Consider the following 22357-nt stretch of genomic DNA (forward strand, 5'->3'; position numbering starts at 1 on the left):
AGTTCGTTGGCGGGTGGGGGCTAGGGTGGGGGGGTGTCCATAATTGGAAAAATACTTAAGTTGATTCTGAGGTCAGCTGAAATCTCCCACAATTTTTGAGATTTTACTGGCTCCTGTAGTCCCAGTCTGGCTCCTGCAAGAGTCTGAGGGTTTGACCTCTCCCTACGCACATCTGCCCACCGCATCGCATCCTTCCTTTCGCCCTGCTTCCTCCTGCGCCCCAACCTGGAGCCCCAAGCGCATGCGCACACGCTCGGTGGTGGAGGCGAACGATTGCGCATGCTTCGGGCACCGCCTCGAGACGGTCTCCGCCGCTTTCCCCTTCTGGGAGGCGGCCGTAGGCTGGTGCGCACGCGCCCCGGCGAGGGGCGGGGTCCGGGGCCGCTCCCCCGCTCTGGCTCTCGCGAGAGACCGGCCCGTGATCTCGTCGCTCCCCCTCCCTCTCTGGCCTCCCGGGCTCTGGCTGCAGCGTCAGCCTCGGTCCAGCCTTGGTCCGTCTTCGACTGCCGCGGTCTATCGGCTTCAGCCCCGGCGCCCTTTGGCGCCCTTCGGCCCCAGTCCTCAGCGCCGCCCATCCTTGCCACCCGGGCACAGGCCTAGGCCGAGGCCGCAGCCCCGGGCTCGCGTCGGCGCCGCCCGCTCCCGGCCCGCCCCCTATGGGCCCCGGATAGAGGTGCCGCCGCCGCCGGCCCGCGGAGCCCCGATGCTGGCCCGGAGGAAGCCGGTGCTGCCGGCGCTCACCATCAACCCCGCCATCGCCGAGGGCCCGTCCCCCACCAGCGAGGGCGCCTCCGAGTGAGTGGGCTGGGCAGGGCCGGGGCGAGCACAGGATGGGGGGGGGGGTCCCTGAGTAGCGAGGTTGAGGGAGGGAGTCCCTGAGAGGGGAGGAAGGGGGACGGGGCCCTGGGTGGAGAGGACGCGAGTGAAGGGGCCCTGAGTAGCAAGATCGAGAAAGGGAGTCCCGGAGAGGAGAGGCGGGTAGAGGGGACCCTGGGTAGCAAAGTCTGGGGAGGGATCCCTGCGAGGAGAGGAGGGATGAAGGTCTCTGAATATCGAGACTGGGGGGAATGGGTCCCTGAGTGGTGCAGTCGGGCTGGGAGAGGGTTCTTGATGGGAGAAGATGGAGTGGGGGTCTCTGAGTGGTGAATCGGTCCTTGGTGGAGAAAAGACGGGAGTGTGGGGCCCTAAATAGTGAAGCCATGGTGATGGTGGGAGAGTTCCTGAGAGGTGAGGATGGGTCAAGGGCCCCTAGTAGTGAAATCGGAGTGAAGGTGGGAGTCCCTGAGTAGTGATGTGGAGGGAGGGGGTTCCTTGCATGCCAAGACAGGGCAAATGGGGTTCCTGAGAGGGAAGGATGGGGTGAGGAGGGGTCCCTGGGAGTGAACATGGGGTGAGGAGGTCCAGGAAAAGGGAAAGGGGTGCCTGCTAGACGAGGATGAGGGAGGGATTCCTCAGGAGTAGGAGGTCTCTGAGGAAATCTGGGGGGAGGGGCACCTAAGAAGATCCTGCTATCCTAGGGGTTAGAGGGTGGAGCCCCTGAGCCTGGGGAGAGTGGTGAGGAGGCCCAGAAGAGGCAAGGAGTAAGGGGGATTTTGACAGTTCGGGGTGTGGGGGGAACTGGGAGCCATGCAGGAAAGAAGTCCAGGGCTCCTGGAACCCCTGACAGCAGATTAGCAGAGGTTCTGAATCGAATGAATTAGCAAAGCCTCCAGCAGCTGGAGAAATGCAGGTGGTTTGAGGTGATTGAGGGTGACAAGAGGACTTGAGGGAAGGGGTCCGAGGAAGGAGCAGGGGGCACTGGTGGGGGCCCCTGGCCCAGGTCCGGGTGCTGTGCTTGTGCTGTGACCCGTGAGACCCAGGTATGAGGGGCGAATGGCACGTTTGGTGCCTCTCAGGGGGCTTGGCCTTCTGCCACCGGATGGAGGCGGCCAGACTTGATGCACGTGTGTGTGAGTTAACATCTTTCTCTGTCCCTGAGGGCACAGATCCGTCTGGGGATGTGTTCCTTAGTCTCAAAAAATGCACTTATTCTTACAAGAGAGCTCCGTTGTCATATTCTTGTTCTTTTACGTGATTTCTGATTCCCATCCCTTCAAGAGTTCCCCCTGTAGAGGAAGCTAGCCATTGGAATTCCAGGGTTTTTTCTTTATAACCGCCATTGAGTTGCCAATAAATTAAAAATGGATTAATCAGCTGACTCCAGAATGCATTTTAGATGTCAGAGGCCAGTGCCGGAGACCTTCCAGGGTCTGGCCGCAAATGCTGTCTCTTCAGCCCTACGGTGAGGGAGTGGTGGCACATACGCTCATTCTTTGGCCTTCCCTCCTCTGTCCATGTGGGTCCTCATTCCCTCTTCATCCAGGTCTGCGTTCACCAGGCATTCAGTGAGCACCTGCTAGGCCCTTGTCCTGGCTCAAGGGGTCACTACCACGAGCACAGGCTTTGTGGGCAGGAACAACACAGGTGTGATTCCCACCTCTGCCACTTCCTTGCCTTGTGACCCTCAGGCAAGTTACTTAACCTCTGAGCCTTTTCCCTCCTGTGTGGGCTGGGTCTCCCAGAGAGCTGCCTCCCAGGAGGGTCATGAGAATTAAACAAAATGGTCAAAGCTCTAGTACCTGCTCAGGAAGTGGCCCCAGCCCCCACCTCCCAGCGACCTCTTCGCAGTACCAGCTCAGGTCAAATCACCCAGCGGCATGTCATCTTGCTCCTGTGTGCCCTTCTGTTCATGCCTCTGTAAGTTGCAGGAAGTCATGGTTGAACTTGGGGATTGGAAGGTTTCTGCAAGAACTCCACTCTTTCCCCTTCATCCCCTGCCCGAATCCCCCCACGAGGTCTCCCCCAGGTGGGCCATCAACCTTGGCTTACGTGCCCTGATACACAGTGGCTGAGGACCACCGGAGGTGGCCCATTCTCCTTTAGAGACTTTTCTTAGAGCTGCACTCACTGTCTGGTCCAGCAGCCCCTGGCCGTAGCCAGCACTTGAAATGTAGCTTGTCCAGATTCGGGGGAGCTGTAAGTACACTATGCATTCCAGATGGGTTAATTTCACCTGACACTTTTTTTTTTTAACATGGCTAGAAATGTTTAAGTTGCACACATGGCTTATGTTCTATTTCTTTGTGGCTGCACTGAGGTAGTCCTTGTGTGCTCTAAGCTAGCATCTTATAAAGAACTGCTTTTTACTCCAGGAGTTGGTTCAAAGTCAAGGCACTGGTGAAAATAGCTTACTGTCAAAATTTCCTTTGAAAGTTCCTCGAGTCACCCAGTACAGTGCAGTGTACGTGGCTGGCTTTTAATAACCAGGTCTGGGAATATGTGTGTGTAGAAAGGCCTAATGTTTACAGCAACGCTCAGGATGTAATAAGAGCATGCTGGTTGAACAGAATGCCCTGGAGTGGTCCTCGCTGTTTAGGTTGGGCCTCTCTCCTCTCCCCCTCCGGTGCCTGTGTGTAACTCACGTAAATTAGAAGCATGTATGCTGTGGCTTCTGTCATCCGCCTGCTGGTTTCTAGTTCTTTGCTCTGAGGCCACTCAAGATGAGTTTGCGCCTCCATCCTCGTGAAAGACAGGTATCCTGTCTTCACCCCCAACCCTGGGGCTTGTCTCCCCCATCCTCTCGTCTCCTTCTCCTGTGGTCTGGAGCCCTTGTGTCAGGAAGGAGGGCTCCTGGGTCTGAAACCAGGGCTGTCAGACTAGAGCTGGTCCTTTAAGTCCTGAGGCCTCCTAACCTTTATGAGTGGGGAGAGGAGCAGTGTCCCCAGTTCTCGGGGAGTTTGGCTGTGTCTGTGGGTGGTCTTTTTTTTCTTGCCAGATCACAGGGCCCTTGAGCACAGGAATCAGGTCTCATTCAGCTCCCAGCTACAAGCCCGGGACCTGGCGTGCAGTGGCCACGCGGTAAACTCGGCTCAGCCTGAATCATCTCTGGGTGGCTTGCACGCTCTTGGCTAACCCGTGCCCTTGGGGTCTCTGCAGAGCAAACTTGGTGGACCTCCAGAAGAAGCTGGAGGAGCTAGAACTCGACGAGCAACAGAAGAAGCGGCTGGAAGCCTTCCTCACCCAGAAGGCCAAGGTCGGAGAGCTCAAGGATGATGACTTTGAAAGGATCTCAGAGCTGGGAGCCGGGAACGGTGGGGTGGTCACCAAGGTCCAGCACAGACCTTCGGGCCTCATCATGGCAAGAAAGGTAAGAGGTGGCCGGCAGGGCCGTGCATGGTGCGAGTGGTGGGGGCAGGTCCCGTGAAAATGGGAGAGAGGGTTGAAAGGTGCAGGCCTCTGGTGTCTGATTGGCTTCTGGGCTCGGAAGCCCTGCCCCCAGCCATGGGTTCTAGTTAGAATGTGGCAATGCAGGCTTGCCTCACACAACTCTTCCGTTTGATACCGCTCTCTGCCTTCTGGGATGTCTTAAATTGAGGTTGCCAGAAAGGGACTGGTTTGAGAAAGGTAGCAAGCGGAGTTTGGGGGAAGAAAGGAGGAGAATCAGGTCCCCTAGAGTCGGCATCACCCTGACTGCACAACCAGAAGACCCTGCCGACCCGGATGGGCTGCCAGTAGTGATGGTCACATTGAGGGGAGTCCCTTGGCAATGAGGCACCCAAACCACCTGTGTTAGTTGGGGTTCTCCAGGGAAACAGAACCACTAGAGGTGTGTGTGTGTTGGGGGGCAGGTTGAGGTATTTTAAGGCATTGGCTCACACAGTCATGGGGCTGGCAGGTCTGAAGTCTGTTGGACAGGTCAGTGGGCTGCAGGCTCAGGGAAGAGTTGATGTTGCAGCTTGAGCCCAAAGACATTCTGGAGGCAGAATTCCTTCCTCCTTGAGGGACCTCTGTCTTAAGGCCTTCAACTGATTAGATGTGGCCCACCCACATGGTAGTGAGTCATCTGCTTTACTCAAAGTCTGATGATCTCCATGTCAAATCACACCTAAAAAATACCTTCACAGTGACATCTAGACTGGTGTTTGACCCAACAGCTTTGGGGAGGGCATAGCTCAATGGTGAAGCACATGCTTAGCATGCACAAGGTTCTGGCTTCAATCCCTAGTACCTCCTCTAAAAATAAATAAATAAATAAACCTAACTACCCCCTCCCCCCAAAAAAGAGATACTGACCCAACAGCTGGGTACTGTGGCCTAGACAAGTGGACACATCAAATCAACTGTCACCCCACCCTTTGGTGCCTTCCTCATCAGGGCTCCTGTGCCACAGTGTGGCCTCCCCCCCACTTGTTGGGGAGGGATCCCTGAGAGATGTCGAGTGGTGCAGAGGAGAAGGTCACCACATGGACAGAGGGGCTCCGACCCACGTAACCAGTGGACGTTGTGTTGAAGGATTATTCTGCTCATACAGGCATATTTTTTTGGACATAGAAAGCCCCCTTTCCCAGAAGCCCGTGGTCTGTAGTTTCTGAACTGTACTCTGGAAAACTGCCCGCCCCGCACCCAGGTGGATCTGCCCGCCTTTCCTGGGAACCTTGCACTTGGTTTCCATTGGGGTTTAGCGCTGCAGCTATTCCTCCTGCCTCCAGAGCACCTCCCTCTCTCCTGAAACCTACAGGCACACGCTTTCTATTTCTGTCTGCTTACTGCAGGCAGCCTTTTCAAAACCAGAGCAGCCCCAGAAGTCCCTGGTCTGCTCGGCCAAAGCACGGGGAGTAAAGGGCAGGTGTGAGGTGCAGGCAGAGACGGGGGTCTTGGGAACAGAGTCCTTGCTGGGGACGGAGGGCTTCGCTGGCCGGCCGCCAGCATGCCTTGCATAGACGTGAGTCCATGAGTTTGCCTACAGCCTCCTGAAAGCCTGTGAAGTAGGACTTTGGGGTTTAAAGCTGGGGGGCCAGATGAGTCCTGTAGTCTAGTTTGCGGTCCTGTCCCGATGTCAGTGTCGTAGCTTTGATACTGGCCTCTGTCACAGAAGATGTGGTCACCACTGGGGGGCCTGGGGGAAGGGTGCACGGGACTCTCTCTGCCGCTTTTGCAAACGTTGCTGTGCTTCTATATTGTCTCAAAATAAAAAGTTAAGAAAGGTCCAAAAATTAGGGGGTATGGACCTCAGTCGGAGCAGGCACCCACCAGTGTTGGTTGAATATGGTGAGCACGGAGGCTGACCTGCCGGCTGGCGTGCGGTTCAGGGCTGTCAGTCTCCAGTGGCCCAGAAGCCCTTGGCCAGTCTGTGGGGGTGCAGGGCTTCCGGAATGCCAGTTCACCCTGTATTCAGCTGAGGACACAGGTGGGAAAACTGACGGGACAAAGTGGGTTTTAAGGAACAGTGGCCTCAGTCCTTCCTCCACTGCCTTGGGTGGAATTCCAGTTCCCAGGAAGTTGAGTAGGAATTCCATGCATTCCAAGTGTGTGAGCTTATCAGATCTCCAGATGCAGCCCCTGCCAGGTGTGAGGGTGAGGGCAGGGCTGGGGCTTCTGGAAGGCCTGTCCAGATCTGCTGTGGGCTAGCATCCCTCCGGCCCCTTTGATGGGCAGGGGATCGTCGTGACCAGTATGACCTGCCACCAGGAGAGCAGTGAGACCAGCTTCCTAAGACCCCAGAAAACTGGTCTCCATTTTCACTGTTGTTTGTACATATTTTCTTGACTCGAGCATCTTGTCCTGTCTTGTGCGTCCTTGTGAGAGCCCTAGGAACCAAACCTCTGCTTTGCGGGGGCCAGAGGGGATCTGCAAAGAATTCGGCGCGTTTGCTGTGCACACAGAGCGCGCTTGGCTTCCCTCTGCTTGCAGCAGGTGACTGCGTTTGCGGCCTTGCGTGTGTGTCCCTCCCGTCGGCCCCTGCTTGCTTCCAGAACAGAGGTTATGGACCTGCCCGAGGCTCTGTCCTAACACTAGCTGCCTTCTTTCGAGTGATGGCCCAAAGTCAAAGCCAGTGCTGAGACCTTGACACGTGTTCTCATTCACATGGGTCAGCAGCTCCGCTTCACAGACTAGAAACTGAGTCTGAGCTGGGGCAGTGTCTGGGTTGCAGAGTCTGCCCTTTGCAGTTAATGACCCAATGGGAGCTGTCAAGGCTTTGCCTCCATAACCCATTTCCCTCTTTTCCTAGTTTGTGGACCACCCACCCACCCTGCCCCGTTCCTAACACATATCCCCCATTCTGCAGTCAGAACAGCCGTAAACTCCAGGGGTTTGAACTAGCACCATTTTTATCTAATCAGCTGTCAGCCAGGTGCTGATGGGGAAAGAGTGTGGATTTTGGTGTTCTGTGAGCCTGGCCCGACCCTACCTGACCACTCACCAGCTGTGTACCCCTGGGGATGTGATTTCACGTCTCTGAACCTGAACTTGCTGGTTAGTGCAGTGGGGCAGTCCTCCCTGCCCGCCTGCCCCCCAGGGCCAGGGCAGATTGCAAGCATTTGTGCTCAGAAACATGGCCCTCATCCCATTCCTGCTTTTTCTCTGCACACCCTCAGCAGTGGTTCCTAGTCAATCTGGAAGGTTCACTTTACACACGCCAGTTATAATATCCACCAAAGCTGTGTTCACATAGCAGCCACCCCTGTGTCCTCTCTTCACTGGATCTTTCTCGAAAGCCCCTGACTTCCTTTGGCTTTATTTCACATTAAGGCGCCAACTCCAGGCTCCCGGGACCTATGAGATTCGTCCACTTCGGCCCAGTCTTGTCCACCCCTTCTGTCTCCCCCAACCCCCGCCCCATTCACCTGCAGCTTCCTTGAAGTTCTTGGCAGAGAGTAGCACCATCCATTGAGGAAGCCCCTGGTCAGACGCGGGTGCCGAGCCCTCGGAACACAGTCAGGGTGAACCGGGGCTGTGCTGTACGTGCAGAAACACCAGGTTTCCGGTGCTCCGTGTGAAAAAACTCATTAATATCTTTCTTTCCCTTGATCTCATGTCAAAACAGTAAATTTTTGATGCATTTCACTGAGTTAAACAAAACAGATTTGTTTCGCCTGTCTCTTTGCACTCTTAACGCAATAGCTGGAGGATTCAAAGTTCGGTTGGTGGCTCACGCCGTGTTTCTGTGGGCGGCGCTGGTGCTGACTTCGCAGCTCCCGGGTGAGCCTGCCGCACTGCACACAGACGCCAGCACTTTGCTCTCAGACCCGCATCCCACCTTTTCCATGCATGTCTGCATGCACATGCTGGGCGTTCCCTCCCTGGTGTGGCCACTGGAGTTCTGGTGTGACCCACCTTCCCACTGGAGGAGCCCGAGGGGGAAGTGCAGTGTCCCAGGCCCACGGCCAGAGCTGGGCTCTGCAGGTTGGGTCAGTGGGGACCCTTCAAGTGAGGGCTGAGGCTTTGCCTGGGGCCGGCGGGGGCACCAGGCACGGTTTCACCCAGATCTGCCACAGTTCTCAAGGTTTTGATGGTCATCGATGTGGGCCAGTGAGCAGGCCGTGCTACCCTGTGCCCCCCTGAACTGAGCACACGCCCCTCCAACAGGCAGCTCTTGTCCTTCTGCCTCCAGCGCCTGCCCCACCTTGTCCGCCTGGCTTCTTCGCACCTGTCCTTGGAGGCCTGGCCTCAGTATCACCACGCCCTGAGTCACCCCGTTGGCACCTCCGCCATACCGGGGTTGTTTTGACCCCTTCTCTTCCCCTGATGACAGGTCTTCTCCAAGCAGAGCCACCTTTGTGTCTTTCTCCCCATCATCGGCCCCACATATAACCCACTCTGCAGAAATGTCTGTTGAATTGGTATTGGTCATTTTCAGATACCAGGGATCTGGGTCTGCCTCTCTGACAAAGGGGTGGAAATCACACCCTTTTCTTGCCTTGTCACGATGGCTGGCGCGTCTAGGATCCTGAGGAGCTAAGACAGGGACCCACAGCCGTGGCTCTCTCCCGCTGGGCGGTGGGTCTTGGCTTGTGCAGGGTTTGGAGCTGGACACTGCTCTTGGCCTTTTGTCAGCTGTCTTTTCCATGTCTCTCCGGACCATCCTTTCTGTTTCTCACCTTTCCACACATTGTGACGAATTTGGTGACAGTCCCCTCTGCCAACTGGAACTCGAGTAGAAGAGGAGCTGGGATCCTAGGGTGGCAGGTGGCAGGTGGCAGCTCTCTCTGTATTGTCTCCAGGCTGGAGGGATGAAGGGCCCCGAAAGCCCACTGCTGGTGGGGCTGGGGGCAGAAGTGACACAGTCGTCCTGTCTGACAGGGCGTCACCCGCCTTCTCCTGGGAGAGGCTGGCACTTTGTGTGATTTGGTGGGAAGAAAAGTCTTAAAGAACTCCCCCCATAACCAAGTGAAAAATGTTGCCTCCTATGACATTTTTCTGAAAACAGCTTCATTGGGATGTAATTCACATACCATATAATTTACCCTTGTAGAGCATTTCACTCAGTGACTTTTAGTATATTTTCACAATGCCATGCACCCATCACCACCTTAGTCTTAGAACATTCCATCACCCCAGAAATACGCGCCAGCCCGTTTAGCAGTCACTCCACCGTCCCCCAGCCCCTGACAGCCAGGAGCCCCCTCTCTGTGTCTGTGGACTGGCCTGTTCTGGACGTCTCACATCCACAGACTCACACGCTGTGTGTCGTCCTGTGTCTGCTTCTCTCACTCAGCACCGTGCTCTCAGGGTCAGTCCCCGTGGCAGCGAGTGTCAGGGCTGCTCTCCTTTCCGTGACTGATGTCGCGCGTGTGGAGGGACACGTGTGTCTGTCCCTTCTTCAGCTGACTCAGGACACTTGGGCTGCTTCTGCTTTTCAGCTGTTGTGACTCACGTTGCTGCGAACATTCACGTTCGAGTCTGTGGCTGTGTTCTCAGTTCTCATGGGTTGATGGATACCCGCTGCTTCCCGGCTCCCCTTAGAAGGCGGCTTGGCTCTGAACCCACTTTCTTCTCCCCTGCAGCTGATCCACCTGGAGATCAAGCCGGCCATCCGGAACCAGATCATCCGCGAGCTGCAGGTGCTGCACGAGTGCAACTCCCCGTACATTGTGGGCTTCTACGGGGCCTTCTACAGCGACGGGGAGATCAGCATCTGCATGGAGCACATGGTGAGCACCCCCAACCCCGGAGCCGCGTCAGTGTCCCCCAGTCACCGGGCAGAGTTCACACAGGTTGAGGAACAGACGTCCCCTTGCCTGAGACCCTCAAGGCCCCCATCCTATTTCCAAGGGGACCCGTGTGGAGATGGTGGATGCAGTACAGCCGTATGCTTGTATAGATGCCTTTGTTTTATTGGATACCAGACACTGTCCTCCTAATATTTTTTGGTTTTAATGGAGGTACTGGGGATTGAATCCAGGACCTCGTGCATGCTAAGCCCGCGCTACCACTGAGCTGTACCCACCCCACCTTCCTGACAGTTTTGCCTTTTCCCACCGTCCAGCCTCCTGGCATCCACAGGTAGCTGGCAGGTAATGTGCTGAGCACGCTGAGGCTGCTCCCAGTCCCCACCATGTCACAAGTAATGCTGCTCCGAGAGTCCTTGCACCCAAGCAGGCTGTGTGAGCGTTGAGGCCTGCAGTGGTGCACAGGGGGAGCCTTGTCTCTCCCTCCCACGATCCCCCAGTGAGAGGGCGGTGGGCTGCAGGCCTGTGGGATCAGACCTCTGCGGTGGCAGGTGATTTTTTTAAACCACGGTCAATTCTGTTGTGTCCCCTTGTTGAGGAACTCTGGTATCGAGGCCCAGAAATGGGTGGGATTGGGTGTATCGAAAGCAGAAGTGGTCAGAGCCGAAGGCCCCCGGAGGAAACACCTCCGGCCCTCCTCCGCCCAGCGTCCGCCAGGTAGGGCTCTGTCCGCCCTCGGCTGTCTGGCCCTAGCCCTCGGGGGCCTTGCAAAACCAGGATGCCATGTGGCTTTAGGCAGGCAGCTTCGGTTACGCCTCGAGTGCGCTGTCCCCTCTGACAGTTTTGTAACGGAGGCAGGAAATGAATTTGAGCAGGCGCCTGCAGGGAGGGCAGCGTCCGGGGAGTGCCCCCGGGAAGGGGCTCCCCCGCCTGTCCTGGCGGAGCCCCTTCCTCACTTGGGAGATGGCGGCCAGATTTGCCCCCCCCCCCCCCCCCCCCCCGGCAGCCACTGTGCAGACAGAATCGGGCGGGGAAAGGGCGTGAAGTCAGTGTGGTCTGAGGGGAGCCAGGTCTGCACTGTAGATTGTCCCTCCCCCTCCTCTCTCTCTCCCCCTCCCCCCTCCTCCCGTCCTCCCCAAATACCCTGAGTTCGGAGTCTCTTTCCCTTGCAGAAAAGCGGGTCAGCATCAACCCCCCACCCCGGGTCTGGGTGGGTGTGAAGCGTCGGCTGTGGGGCGAGGTGTCTGCGATCCGAGCCCAGCGACAGATCTAGATGGATGGACACATAGATAGGCAGGCAGACAGGTTTAGAACTCTGTGTTTCTCTGTGTGTGCACAGAAGGGGCTGGAAGAGTCTAAGTTACACTTCAGGGGAGGCAAGTGGAGTTGTTGGAGATCAGAGTGTAATTTATCTGCATTTGAATTTTTATAAGAGAAAGGTATTTGTAGACTCCCTGCTTAATGCAAGTGTGGTTTCGGAGATGTTTAGGAGAAACACACACACACACACAATGAAAGCGTGTGGTCGTGTGTGAGGAGTGACCCAGCTGTGACGCCCCCACGCCACATCCTGTCCATGTGTCTTCTTAGCTGTGGACCAGGGGTTCTCCCCTGGGCGACGTGTGGGACATTTGCGTTGTCACAACTCGGGAGATGCGGATGCGGGCCGAACATGCTGCTTTACACGCACACGACACGCAGGATACTCTCCCCCGTTTGCCAGAGTGACCCGCCCCGTGTCCTCAGTTCCCTGGGGATTCTGCTGTGGAGAACAGTGCTGTCTGCGCCACGGGGCTGTTTTGAGTTGACTTGAGACCCTGGCACGGGGCCTGGGCCACCATAGCCTCTCCGTGGATGCTCACCCTGAGCATCCTCTAGCAAACAAATCACAGCTCTACAGAAAATTAAGAATGAAAGGGGCTGTGTTAGGGAGCAGAGATCACTAACTTTAAAGAAAAAATTTTAAGGTTGCTAAAACAAAAAATGAGAAGAATAAAAGGAATTCCCCCCATGTGAGACAGGCCTGGGCTGGGCAGAATGCCGATCGCCTGGGTTCCTCCTCAGCCACCCTCACCATCTGCCTGCACTCGGCCCCCGCCCTCAGTCTGGCGCTAGCCGACAGTGTCGCACACAGGATCCTGAAGCTTCAGAGTGCCTTGGGTTTTCCAGAACTCCCACCGTGCCCTCCTCACCGAGCACAGCTGGGGCAGCACCCAGGCTTCTCCCCCTCCCCCAAGTGAAGCAAGAGGCAGCTGGTGGCCACGGGAGCCCTAGAGCAACGCCCCAGAGAAAGCACGGGCCACCTGGCCACGAGCACAGGTTCTGGCCACATCCCCACTGCGCCCCTCGAGCCTCAGCTCCAGTCCACCCAGTGACCTGGGGCCCTTGGAGCCCCCTCTGAAGAAGCGCCTTGGGCCTGTTGGCGACGCCCTGGGTTTCGGTCTCCAAGTACTGCCAGGAGACCTTGCGCAAGACACTTGATTTCTGCCATTTCCTCGTTAACCATGTGAATTTGGGGCCACGCCCAGGTTGGGGGATGGACTGCAGTCACCTGTGTCAGGTCCTTTGCAGGACATCCCACACACGGGGCGGTGAGCAGGGGCTAGGCCTGCAGGAGAGGGACGGAGCCATCCATCCTCCTCCTCCCCCTCCTCCTCCTCCTCCGTGCCCCTCCGCCATCAGCCTTCCTGGTGGAGCTGGGGGCTTGGGCGAGGGAGCAGTGGAGGGGTCAGTCGACTTGGCCTTCCTTCTGCACTGGGCAGTTACGGGCCTTGCCTCTGGGTTCTTCCTCCACTTCCCACGGCTGCACCCAGCTTGCGGAGGAGACCCAGGCCCCAGAGTGGGTGGCTCGGCCACAGGCCTCGTGGAGCTCTGGCCTCCGTGGCTCTGCTCCGCCCGCCGCTGCCGTGGCAACCTCGGGAAGGCTGAGTCACGCCATCCAGCTGTGGGCCTCAGTTCCGGGAAGGACAAGCCGCCTGGGGAGCGTGCTGGCACCCTTTCCGCTTCCTGAGGCCCCGGAGGCAGCAGGGGCCGCCAGAGTCCCTGCTTTTGGCCGATGGGCTGCCTTTGGCTGTGGTCTGGTCTCTGCTTCCTGTGGAGGAAGTTGGGCACCAGATCACTGGGAAACAGGGAAATGCTCTGTTCTTATACCTGCTGCCCTGGCATCCCCCTGGGGACCCGTCTCTGCACTGCCAGCCCTGCCTGGTGACGGCTCAGAGTGGCTTTCCTCTCTCTTCTGTGCTGCCCCTAGGATGGTGGCTCTCTGGACCAGGTGTTGAAAGAAGCCAAGAGAATTCCGGAAGAGATCCTGGGGAAGGTCAGCATCGCGGTAAGTGTGCGAGTGTGCGCTCCTGGCTGCACGCTCTCGCCCGCTCATTCTTACTCCTGCCCCCATGCCACGCAGCCAGGGTTCGAGGAGCCCCTGGGAGCCAGTAGTAGGCACTAGAGTGGCCCCCTGCGAAGATGGCCTCTGGTGCCAGTCTCCACCAGCTGTGGCACTGAGCTGGTGGTGTCCCTTTGCCCTATATGGTGGGGATGATGCTCCCCTACCCCATCCGGATGGGTTGCTGGAGATGCTGGGGGCCTGGTCCCAGGCACACAGTGTCCCTCCGTGCTGTCATCATGGAGTGTCTCCTCTCTGACGTGGTGAAAGGGCCACTGCGTCCTTCACCACATCGGCCTGGGGCCTGAGCACTGTCTCAGCACCAAAGTGCTCAACAGGGGTGACCTCCGAGGTGGGGCAGTTGCCTGGACACTCAAAGGCCCACTAACGGGGCCTCAGGCCTTGTCCCAGCTCTCACGGGCCTCACGAGAGGAGCAGTGTCTGCTTTCCGGGCAGGGAGTCATATGAGTCAGTGAGGTGCGTGCCTGTGCGGATGTCATCACCATCACATGGCCCCTGCAGTCTGGCCTGAGGGCCTGTCCAGAGGACAGTCCCCCACACAGCACCGCCCTGCGGCTTCCCTGCAGGTTCTGCGGGGCCTGGCGTATCTCCGGGAAAAGCACCAGATCATGCACCGAGGTAAGGGCTGGGAGCCTCTGGGGCCCGGTGGGGCTGGCGGGTGGCCCGGGGCATCCTCACCGCCAGCTCTCCTCCCAGACGTGAAGCCATCGAACATCCTCGTCAACTCCAGAGGGGAGATCAAGCTGTGCGATTTTGGGGTTAGCGGGCAGCTCATCGACTCCATGGCCAACTCCTTCGTGGGCACGCGGTCCTACATGTCGGTGAGTCTGGCGGGAGTCTGCTTAACAGCTGTCTTTCCTGGACTGGTCTTTCTCCAGGAGCAGAGACAACGACCTGTGGGTTGTGGGTCTTTAAGGAGACACCGTCAGCACAGCTGGAAGCAGGTGGAGGGAGGAGACGGAATTGCTTTCTTCCTGTTACTTGGTCTCCAGAGGGATGACAGGGCATGATGGGGCTGCAGGGGAACCAGGGAGACACTCTAGGGTGCCAGCCCCTACCCCGCATGCACCAGCCCCCTCCACCTCCCTGTCTCGCCCACAGCCAGAGCGGCTGCAAGGCACTCACTACTCGGTGCAGTCGGACATCTGGAGCATGGGCCTGTCCCTGGTGGAGCTGTCCATCGGAAGGTACCCCATCCCCCCGCCAGACGCCAAGGAGCTGGAGGCGATATTTGGCCGGCCCATGGTCGACGGTGCAGAAGGAGAGCCTCACGGCATCTCACCACGGCCGAGACCCCCCGGACGCCCCATCAGCGGTAGGGCCCGAGCCTGGGACTTCCAGCTTGGACAGGGCACGCGGCGCCCGGGGATGGCAGCTGCCTCCCCTCTGGCCTCTCTCAGCGCCACCTGTCCCCCTGGGTCATGCTCACTGTGGTCAGCAGTCCTCAGATGGTCCCGAGGCTTCTGGGGACAGCTCTGCAAGCAGCGCCTCAAACTGTCCCGTCCGGGGCAGCTGCACCTGTTGCTGCCAGCTGGCGGGGCCCAGAAACTCTCCTCAGCCAAGCCGCGCGCGGGGTGGGCGGTTTTTCCAGCATTTTATCACAAAAGCGTTCAAGGGTGCAGAAAAGCTGAAAGGGTTGCCCAGCAGGCACCTTTGTGCCCACCACCTGGGCTCTGCGGTGCCGCGTCTGCTGTGTTGGGCCAGGACCTCCTTGGGTGGCTTGTTGGATGAAGCCCCGACACACAGCGGGGGTGGGTGGGGCCGGAGGGCCGGCGGGGCCCCCAGAGGACCCTCGGTACCTAGAGCCACCACCTGTGCTGTGAAGTTCAGGCTGGTACTTCCACCAGGCCGGGGGCTGGCGAGGGGAAGGGTCCCGGCTCGGGGTCCCGGCTCGTGGTCACGGCTCAGGTGGTCTAACTAGGAAGCAGCGCTTAGGGCTCTGTGATTTTTTTTCTTTAAGTCAAGTGACAGGAAGACAGTTGAATTAAGTGAGGGTCCAGAGGACCAGGCCTTGGGCTGCAGTTGATCAGTTGATTTCTCAGCTTTATTGAGGTAGAATTCACCTACCTTGTGACCCACTCTTTTCAGGCATGCAGTTCAGCAGATTTTTATATCTTCATAAGGTCTGACCACCACCTTTATATGATTCCAGAACATTCCATCACCCCAAAAGGAAACCCTGTCCACCCCACAGCCCCTGACAGCCAGGAGCCCCTTCTCCGTCTCTGTGGACTGGCCGGTTCTGGATGTTTCACGTCAGTGGCGTCACACGCTGTGTGGCCTCTTTTGTCTGGTTCTCTCACCGAGCCTTGTGTTCTCAGGGTCTGTCCACACTGTGCCAAGTGTTGGTGCCTTGTTCCTTTTTATGGTTGCGTAGTATTCCACTGTGTGGGTGGCTTTTGTGTACCTATTCACCGTTAATGGGACACTTGGGTCTTTAGATGGTGGTTGTCACAGTATTTTCAAGCCCAGACCTTCCCCTTTCCTGGTGCCACACCCACACTGCTGAGGTGTCTGGATTTCCTCCGAGGGGAGAACCCCCATCCCTGCATCTGTGTCCTCAGGCCCTGGCCCCGCCCTCCCAGCCCGACTCCCAGATGGTGTCTGGGCCTTCCAGGCGGGGAGGAGCGGTGGGCTGTGCCAAGCCACTCGGCCTGCCAGCACCTCCCCCAGCCCCGGCCCTAGCCCGAGTGCCCATTTCAGGACTGGGGACAGAAGGCGAAAGTCCAGCTGCCAAACACGGGCCTGGCCAGCTGGGTCTAGGACAGGGGTCAGCCATGCAGCCGGCCACCGTCGTGAGCGGCTCTCGGGCCCACGGCCGTCTCCACCAGCAGGTCCACACAAGGTCACACTGCCGCCTTTGCCTGCCCGGCCCCCCATGCCCCACCGGCACCAGGGGGCAGGGGTTTGACTTCGGTACAGCACAGACTTGGCACTGTGCCAGACCTGTGACTTCTCAAAAAACATTCCTGTTCGTTTTGCTGTTTTGTTTTGTTAATTCACCGGAGGCTCAGGAGAGAAGTGACTTTCCCAGGAAGGCAAGCTCAGTCGCCAGGCAGCCGGGCTGGGGCACCACGCCTCTGGTTCCAGCCGGGTGGGGAGGAGGCGCTCGGCTGTGTTCAGCGCACTCGGACCTTGATGCCCGACAGAAGTGCTGCGGCCACCTGCCCATCTCACCCATCTTTGTCTCTGCCCTGGGCAGGTCATGGGGTGGACAGCCGGCCGGCCATGGCTATCTTCGAGCTGCTGGACTACATCGTGAATGAGGTGTGTGCCTGGGGCCCTGGCGGGCCTTCGGGCCAGCGGGTTTAAGCCGTTCCTGTTGGAAAGAAGGGAGCCGGACTTGTAGACCGGGTTCTTTTGGGGAGGGGCTGTGGGGAGAGATGGAGACCAGCTGTGGTTGTCAGGAGGTTATGAGGCATGAAGGTGATGGCCTCACTCCCCCAACCCTGCACAAGCCCACCCTCCCCAAAGGACTCCTTTTTGTTTGTTTTCATAGAGGTGAACCCAGAGTTCCCACCCTGAGCCCAGGAGCCTGGCCCCTCCCTGCAGCTCTTGTCACCAGCAGCTCCTTCTCTGAGCATCTTGACATCTGTGCGTGAAGTCCTAAATCATTCCCCCTTCCTCGGGGAAAGTTCAGCGTCCCTGTCCCCACCCCCCAGACCCCCATCTCTGGGAAGGAGGCCCAGGGTGCACACCCAGTCCCTCCCCACCCTGGGAGAGGGCAGCACGAATACTCTCATTGTGCAGATGGGTGAATCCAGGCATAAGGCCTGCAGCTGGGAAGGGGCTGAGTGAGGCCTGACCCCACGGCCCTCCGTCTCAGCACGACCGGGTCACCCTCCCTGGGCCTTCTCTGACTGAAGTGTGTTTCCAGTGGCCCATTGCAGTTGGGGTGGCCGGGCTTGGCCCAGGGTTAGGTCTTGAGGTGAGCAGCTCAGGGCCCAGTCAGTGGTGGTGGAACAGGGCAGGTGGCTCTGGTGACACAGCAGTGACACCCAGGCCCAGCGAGTACCCGCTCCAGACGGGGCCTGACCCTGCACACCGCTGTCTGCACGCCCAGACTTGTGCCAGGACAGACCCCTCAGACTCCCCCTGTTTTGGGGCCCAAACCCCTGGAGCTTACTGCCTCCCTGAGGTCCAGACCCTCAGCTCATTCCAAGACACCCCCAGAGCGGGGTGGCCGAGACAGGATGACCTGTGGTCAAGAGTAACCACTCTCGTCCGTAAAATGAGGATGAGCCCTGTCCTTCTTCCTTCTAGAACCAGCTGTGACCCCCAGACAAGAGCTCTTGAGAGAAAATCTGGGAAGAGCCCAACCCAGCTGGCTGCCTGGGAAGCCGCTGGAGGAGCCTGGGGGTGGGTGCCCTCTGCCCGCCTGCAGTGGGCTGCCCCCAGGACAGTAAAGGCTCAGGGCCAGGAGAAGTGCACCCGAGGGTGCCTGGAAAGTGCCACGCTGTCCCCACTCCCGCAGGGCTGGGAAGCGTCTCTTCCCCTGATTCCAGAATCATCCTTGAGCATCTGACCCCCACCTGTCTGTTCTGTCCCACAGCCTCCTCCCAAGCTGCCCAGCGTCGTTTTCACCCAGGACTTCCAGGAGTTTGTAAATAAATGGTGAGCTACCACAGCCCCCAGCCTGGGGTGGGCAGGGAGGGGGCCAGACTGCCTGCTTCCTGGTCCCTGGCTGTCAGGGATGCCAGGCCGGTGGCAGTGTCTGGCGGGACGCAGAGCTCACCTGAGAGCCCAGGTTCCCTTCCCGAGGCTGCTGAGTCACGGTGTCCAGCTGCCATCCCCTAGTGTCCCCGCCTGGAGTGAACCAGGAGTCCAGGCTCTTTGGAAGTGATACTGTTCCCACCTCAGCTCCTGCCGTCAGGCGCCCTGGTTTCCTAATCCTGCAAGCCCAGGGCCCTGCAGCCCCCAAGCACGCCTTCCCAGCCGGCTTCTGGGCTGTCCCAGCCCCTCCACCCTCTGGAGGCCGAGGAGTACCTCGCAGGTGGGCTGGGGCCTGGAGGGAGGGCCGCCCCGCTGCCCCACGTGTCAGGACGCCAGCACGGCCGGCCCCGGGCACAGCCGCTGGACGGCCTAGCTCCCTGGGGTGCGGCCACCCCCCCCCGCCCCGTAAACGTCCCTATGCCTGTGAGGCCTGTATTTGAAGAGCTGCCACACCACCCTGAGCTACTTAGAGCAGCTGCCTTTAGACAGTTCTGCTTTTCTGAAGGAAAAAGTTCCATTTTGACATTTGGACTCCCAAACTTGGGGTTTTTATTAGAAATGCAGCCTTGGTTGCTGCTGGGCCTCCAACCCAGAAGCCTCGAGGGGTTTCCCACCCTCTTTCCCTCTTGTCCTGGGCTGAGACTTCTGCTCTTCCCTCCCGGGGCCTCCTGTTCTTACACCCAAGAGCACGGTGGGGCCCCCCACCACAGGAGCCAGGCAGCAAAGGGCGGCAGGACGCAGGCTTCTGACCGGCCAGGGCGGGGGCTGCCTGGTCCCAGGGCTCCCTGACGGCCACTGACTGTCTGCCTGTCTTGTCTCCCCACCCTCTGTCCTCTCCTGCCTCCCGGAACCTGCAGCCTAATTAAGAACCCAGCAGAGCGAGCGGATCTGAAGATGCTCATGGTAAGTGAGGCACACAGGTTTTGGGGTCACAGGCTGTGCCCAGGGCCTCTTCCTCCTTGTGGGGAGATGGGCCCCTGGCAGGCTGTCCTTGCCCCAAGCCAGCATATCGCAGGGAACATGGGGAGCTTGGCCAACTGGAGGACCCCCGTGGGTCTCCTGGGTTCGCCGGAGGGAGACATGGGGAGCGGCTGCGGGGGAACACAGGGGCCCACATGCCTGGGACACATGACTGAATGACTGGGCTCCAAGGCGTCGTTGACACCATGTGGGTGTCTGCCTTCCTCTAAACCCACGCTATTCAATATCCTTGAAAACCAAGGTGGTCACCGAAAGCCGCCTTCCCCCAGCAGGGCTGCCTGTCGCAGTGCCTTGCGCCCACGGCAGCAGTGGACGCGAGGCCTTCTTCCTGTGCCACCAGGTCTGCCCACCTGAGTCTCCCCCGATGCTAGGCAGCCCCTTAATTATTTCTCGTGTCCCGGAGAGAGAAAACACTGCCAGTTACAGACGTAAGACATGGATTCTCAGTCTCAGCTGTCCACGGGGGAGAGAGGGAGCCTCTTAGGGTAGTTGCGATGTGGTACCTTAAATAACCGAGCCACGCCCTGCGGTGGGCCCCGGGCCCCAGGCCCCTGCCTGCTGCCCTGCAGGACCAGACTCCTTGCCTTCCCGCACGTCCCCCCACAGGTCCTCCCCACCGCAGGCATCGGCACAGGGCGCTCCTTCCCCCGCGGGGTGTGTCCTGCTGCTCTCTCTCGCTGCCTCTGGGCCTCCGCTTCCTTGCCTCCTCCAGGAAAGCACCCTGTCTAAGCCCACCCTCGGTTAGCTGTGGCTACAGGCAGTGTGTCCCAGTGGCAGTCGGTCTGCTGCGGGCCAAAGAGCTGGCCTGGCCTGGAGCGCCTTGTGGGACTGGGTCTGCAGCCACCTGCTTCCAGAATCTCCTTATTGAGTCTGGTGAATCCAAGGAACACACGATATAAGAAATGTCTTTGTTGCGGAATACGCAAATCCCCGGAACAGAGGAGTTGAAACCCCCATGGTGCCACCCCCGCCCCCAGCTCTGCGCATCTCGCGGGGCACAGAGGGCTTCCAGGCCCCTTCCCGAGTAACGCTGCGTGCGTGTGAGGCTGAGCTCGCCGCCCTGACCACAGGAGCCCTCTTCCCTTGGCTTGGCTTTTCACCAGGCCCGCGCCCACCTTGGGAAGGCTGAGGGTGGTCTCGCCCGCTCCCAGCTGGCATAAGAGGCAGTGGTCCTGGCCTTGCAAACCAGGAGCCTCTGGCACTGAGCCATCCTGTTCGGGAACCGCTACCAGGGCGGCTATTTAAGTTACTTATGCTGATGGAGAACACGAGGTTCTGCTCTCCAGCCACATGAGCCCTATTTCAAGGGCTCAGGAGCCTCATGGCCCCGGTGGCTGCCCGCCCTGGACGGGACATATAGGGAACTTACTATCCTCACAGAGAGTTCCGTTGTTCAGATCAGATGCTCTCACCCAGGTGACTCTGCTCCCAGGAGACATTGGGCCATGTCTGGGGACATCTGTGGTTGTCACAACTGGGGTTGCTCCTGGCATTGTCTGGGTGGGGCCAGGGAGGCTGCTTCACACACCCCACGGTGCCCGGGATGGTCCTGCAGAGACTGGCCCTGGTGTCAGAAGTGCAGGGTGTCAGGGACAGAGGAGACCCTGAGCTCCAGGGGGCACAGAGCAGCCTCCCCCTCACCTGAGACCCTGTCCCAGGCTGGGGGGCCTGGGGCCTCCCCGCTCTGGGTTTGGTTCCCCTCCCCAGTCCTGCACGTGCCCTGGGCCGGGGGCCTGGACGTCCGGCCAAGGCCAGGCTGCTCACGCCATTCCTTCCCTTTCAGAACCATGCCTTCATCAAACGGTCGGAGGTAGAAGAAGTGGATTTCGCCGGCTGGTTGTGTAAAACATTGCGGCTGAACCAGCCCAGCACGCCCACGCGCAGCGCCGCTGTGTGACGGTCCCGCTGCAGGACCGGCTCCTCCTCTCCCGCCTCCTCCCGCCGCGCCCTCCGTGGAGACCCACGCGCATTGGGAAGGGCGCCACCTTCGTGCCGTCTTCTCGGAACCTGCTTCCTTAGGTTTAAAGAAAAAACCAAAACAAAACCGGGAAAGAAAAAGCAAACGTGCCCCTTGTGCTTCTTGTTCCTCGCCCTTTGGGCGTCAGCCCTGGCCAGCCTAGGGCGGTCTCTCCCGCAAGGGTGGCCCTGACCCGCGAGAGATGGGGAGCCACTGGGAGCTGGCTTTGCTCCTTTCCAAGGGGTGAAGCCTCGGAGGGACCCCAACGTTGGCACCTTTCACCAGAAGGGGGGTTGCTGCCCTAGGTTTCAAGTGTCCCCCTGGCCTGACACCTGCCCCTGTGAGGTGGTCCTCCAGGCACCACCTCCCAGAGAGCAGTCAGCCTGATGGCCGTCACGGGGTCCCCTTCCCTCCACCCACCCCCGGCCACTCCTGCCTCTGGTCCCGCAGCCCATCCTCAGCAGAGCATGGCCTGCCCCTCAGAGGGACTCTCTCATCCTCACCCATGCTTCGTGGAACAGAGACTTCTGACAGCTCGCGGCAGCAGGAGCCGACACTCACTCAGCAGAAAGGAAGTGCTGGGTTTCCAAGCTGTCGGTGCGGTTGGAAACCCCAGCAGATCCTGTAGATAAGGCCTGCACCCCCACGCCTGCAGGCCGACAGATGTGGGCGGGTGGCTTGCTGTCACCTCCACGCGCCCAGCAAATCAGAAGTGACCGCCCAGGGCACGTCACTCTTGGGCTTTGAACTGTTCAGCTGCAGCTAGTTGGAAATGAGGCGGCGGGGGTGAGGTCCTAGCTCCCGGTGTCCTCTGGGGTGTCCAGCCAGGCCCCCTGCTGTGGTCTGCACGTTGCCCAAGACCCAAAGCCCAACCTTTCCACCTTTAGGGCTGTGCCACCTCTGATGGAGAAGGCTGCCTCCAGGCCAAGGGCAGTAGGAAGTGGTGGAGGGCAGGGCCCTCTGAAGATGAGCTGTGAGCCTCCCCTCTCCCCAATACTTCCTGAAAGAAGCTGATACTTATCTGTGATAAATTGCAGGGGAAGGGTTCTCCAAGAGTGATGGGCCTGGCGCCACTCTGGCCCTGGGGTTGGAGAAGGTGCAGCAGAAGCTGGGGACTTGTGGCCCTGTGGGAACTGTTGGATCCTTTTCTTCTTAGGGTGACCCTTCCAGTCTGTGTTTTTTTTTTCTGTGGTCACCAAAGAGGAGACAAGCTGGTAGCTCCTTAGACCAGCTTTCCAGGCTTCTGCCTTTTGAGTTACCCCCGCCCAAGACTCACCTGATTTAGAAAAGAATAAAAAAGATAACTCAAAGCAA

At 58.9% G+C, this 22357-nt stretch overlaps 1 protein-coding gene across 3 annotated transcripts; it reads left to right on the top strand.

Annotated features, from left to right (window-relative positions):
- The first annotated feature begins 401 nt into the window (after positions 1 to 401).
- MAP2K2 (mitogen-activated protein kinase kinase 2) lies at positions 402 to 22357 on the top strand. 3 transcript variants are annotated; one of them, XM_032465918.1, is made up of 11 exons: positions 405 to 795; positions 3976 to 4186; positions 9825 to 9971; positions 13240 to 13317; positions 13959 to 14010; positions 14089 to 14213; positions 14494 to 14707; positions 16595 to 16659; positions 17945 to 18006; positions 18963 to 19008; positions 20870 to 22357. In XM_032465918.1, the coding sequence occupies exons 1-11, from the start codon at positions 704 to 706 to the stop codon at positions 20981 to 20983; spliced, it is 1206 nt and encodes a 401-aa protein (XP_032321809.1). In that variant the 5' UTR covers positions 405 to 703; the 3' UTR covers positions 20984 to 22357. The 3 variants fall into 3 exon arrangements, with proteins under 3 accessions (XP_032321808.1, XP_032321810.1, XP_032321809.1); XM_032465917.1 differs by lacking the exons at positions 18963 to 19008; positions 20870 to 22357 and adding an exon at positions 18253 to 18493 and having other exon boundaries at positions 402 to 795; XM_032465919.1 differs by lacking the exons at positions 17945 to 18006; positions 18963 to 19008; positions 20870 to 22357 and adding an exon at positions 16892 to 17915 and having other exon boundaries at positions 403 to 795.

Source organism: Camelus ferus, chromosome 22 (genome assembly GCF_009834535.1).
Source record: "Camelus ferus isolate YT-003-E chromosome 22, BCGSAC_Cfer_1.0, whole genome shotgun sequence".
NCBI lineage: Eukaryota > Metazoa > Chordata > Mammalia > Artiodactyla > Camelidae > Camelus > Camelus ferus.

Coding starts and splice junctions, on each gene's coding strand:
- MAP2K2 (XM_032465917.1), top strand. CDS start 704: ATGCTGGCCCGGAGGAAGCCGGTGCTGCCGGCGCTCACCATCAACCCC. Junction 9,972..13,239: donor GCATCTGCATGGAGCACATG/GTGAGCACCCCC, acceptor TGCTGCCCCTAG/GATGGTGGCTCTCTGGACCA. Junction 14,708..16,594: donor CCCCGGACGCCCCATCAGCG/GTAGGGCCCGAG, acceptor TGCCCTGGGCAG/GTCATGGGGTGGACAGCCGG.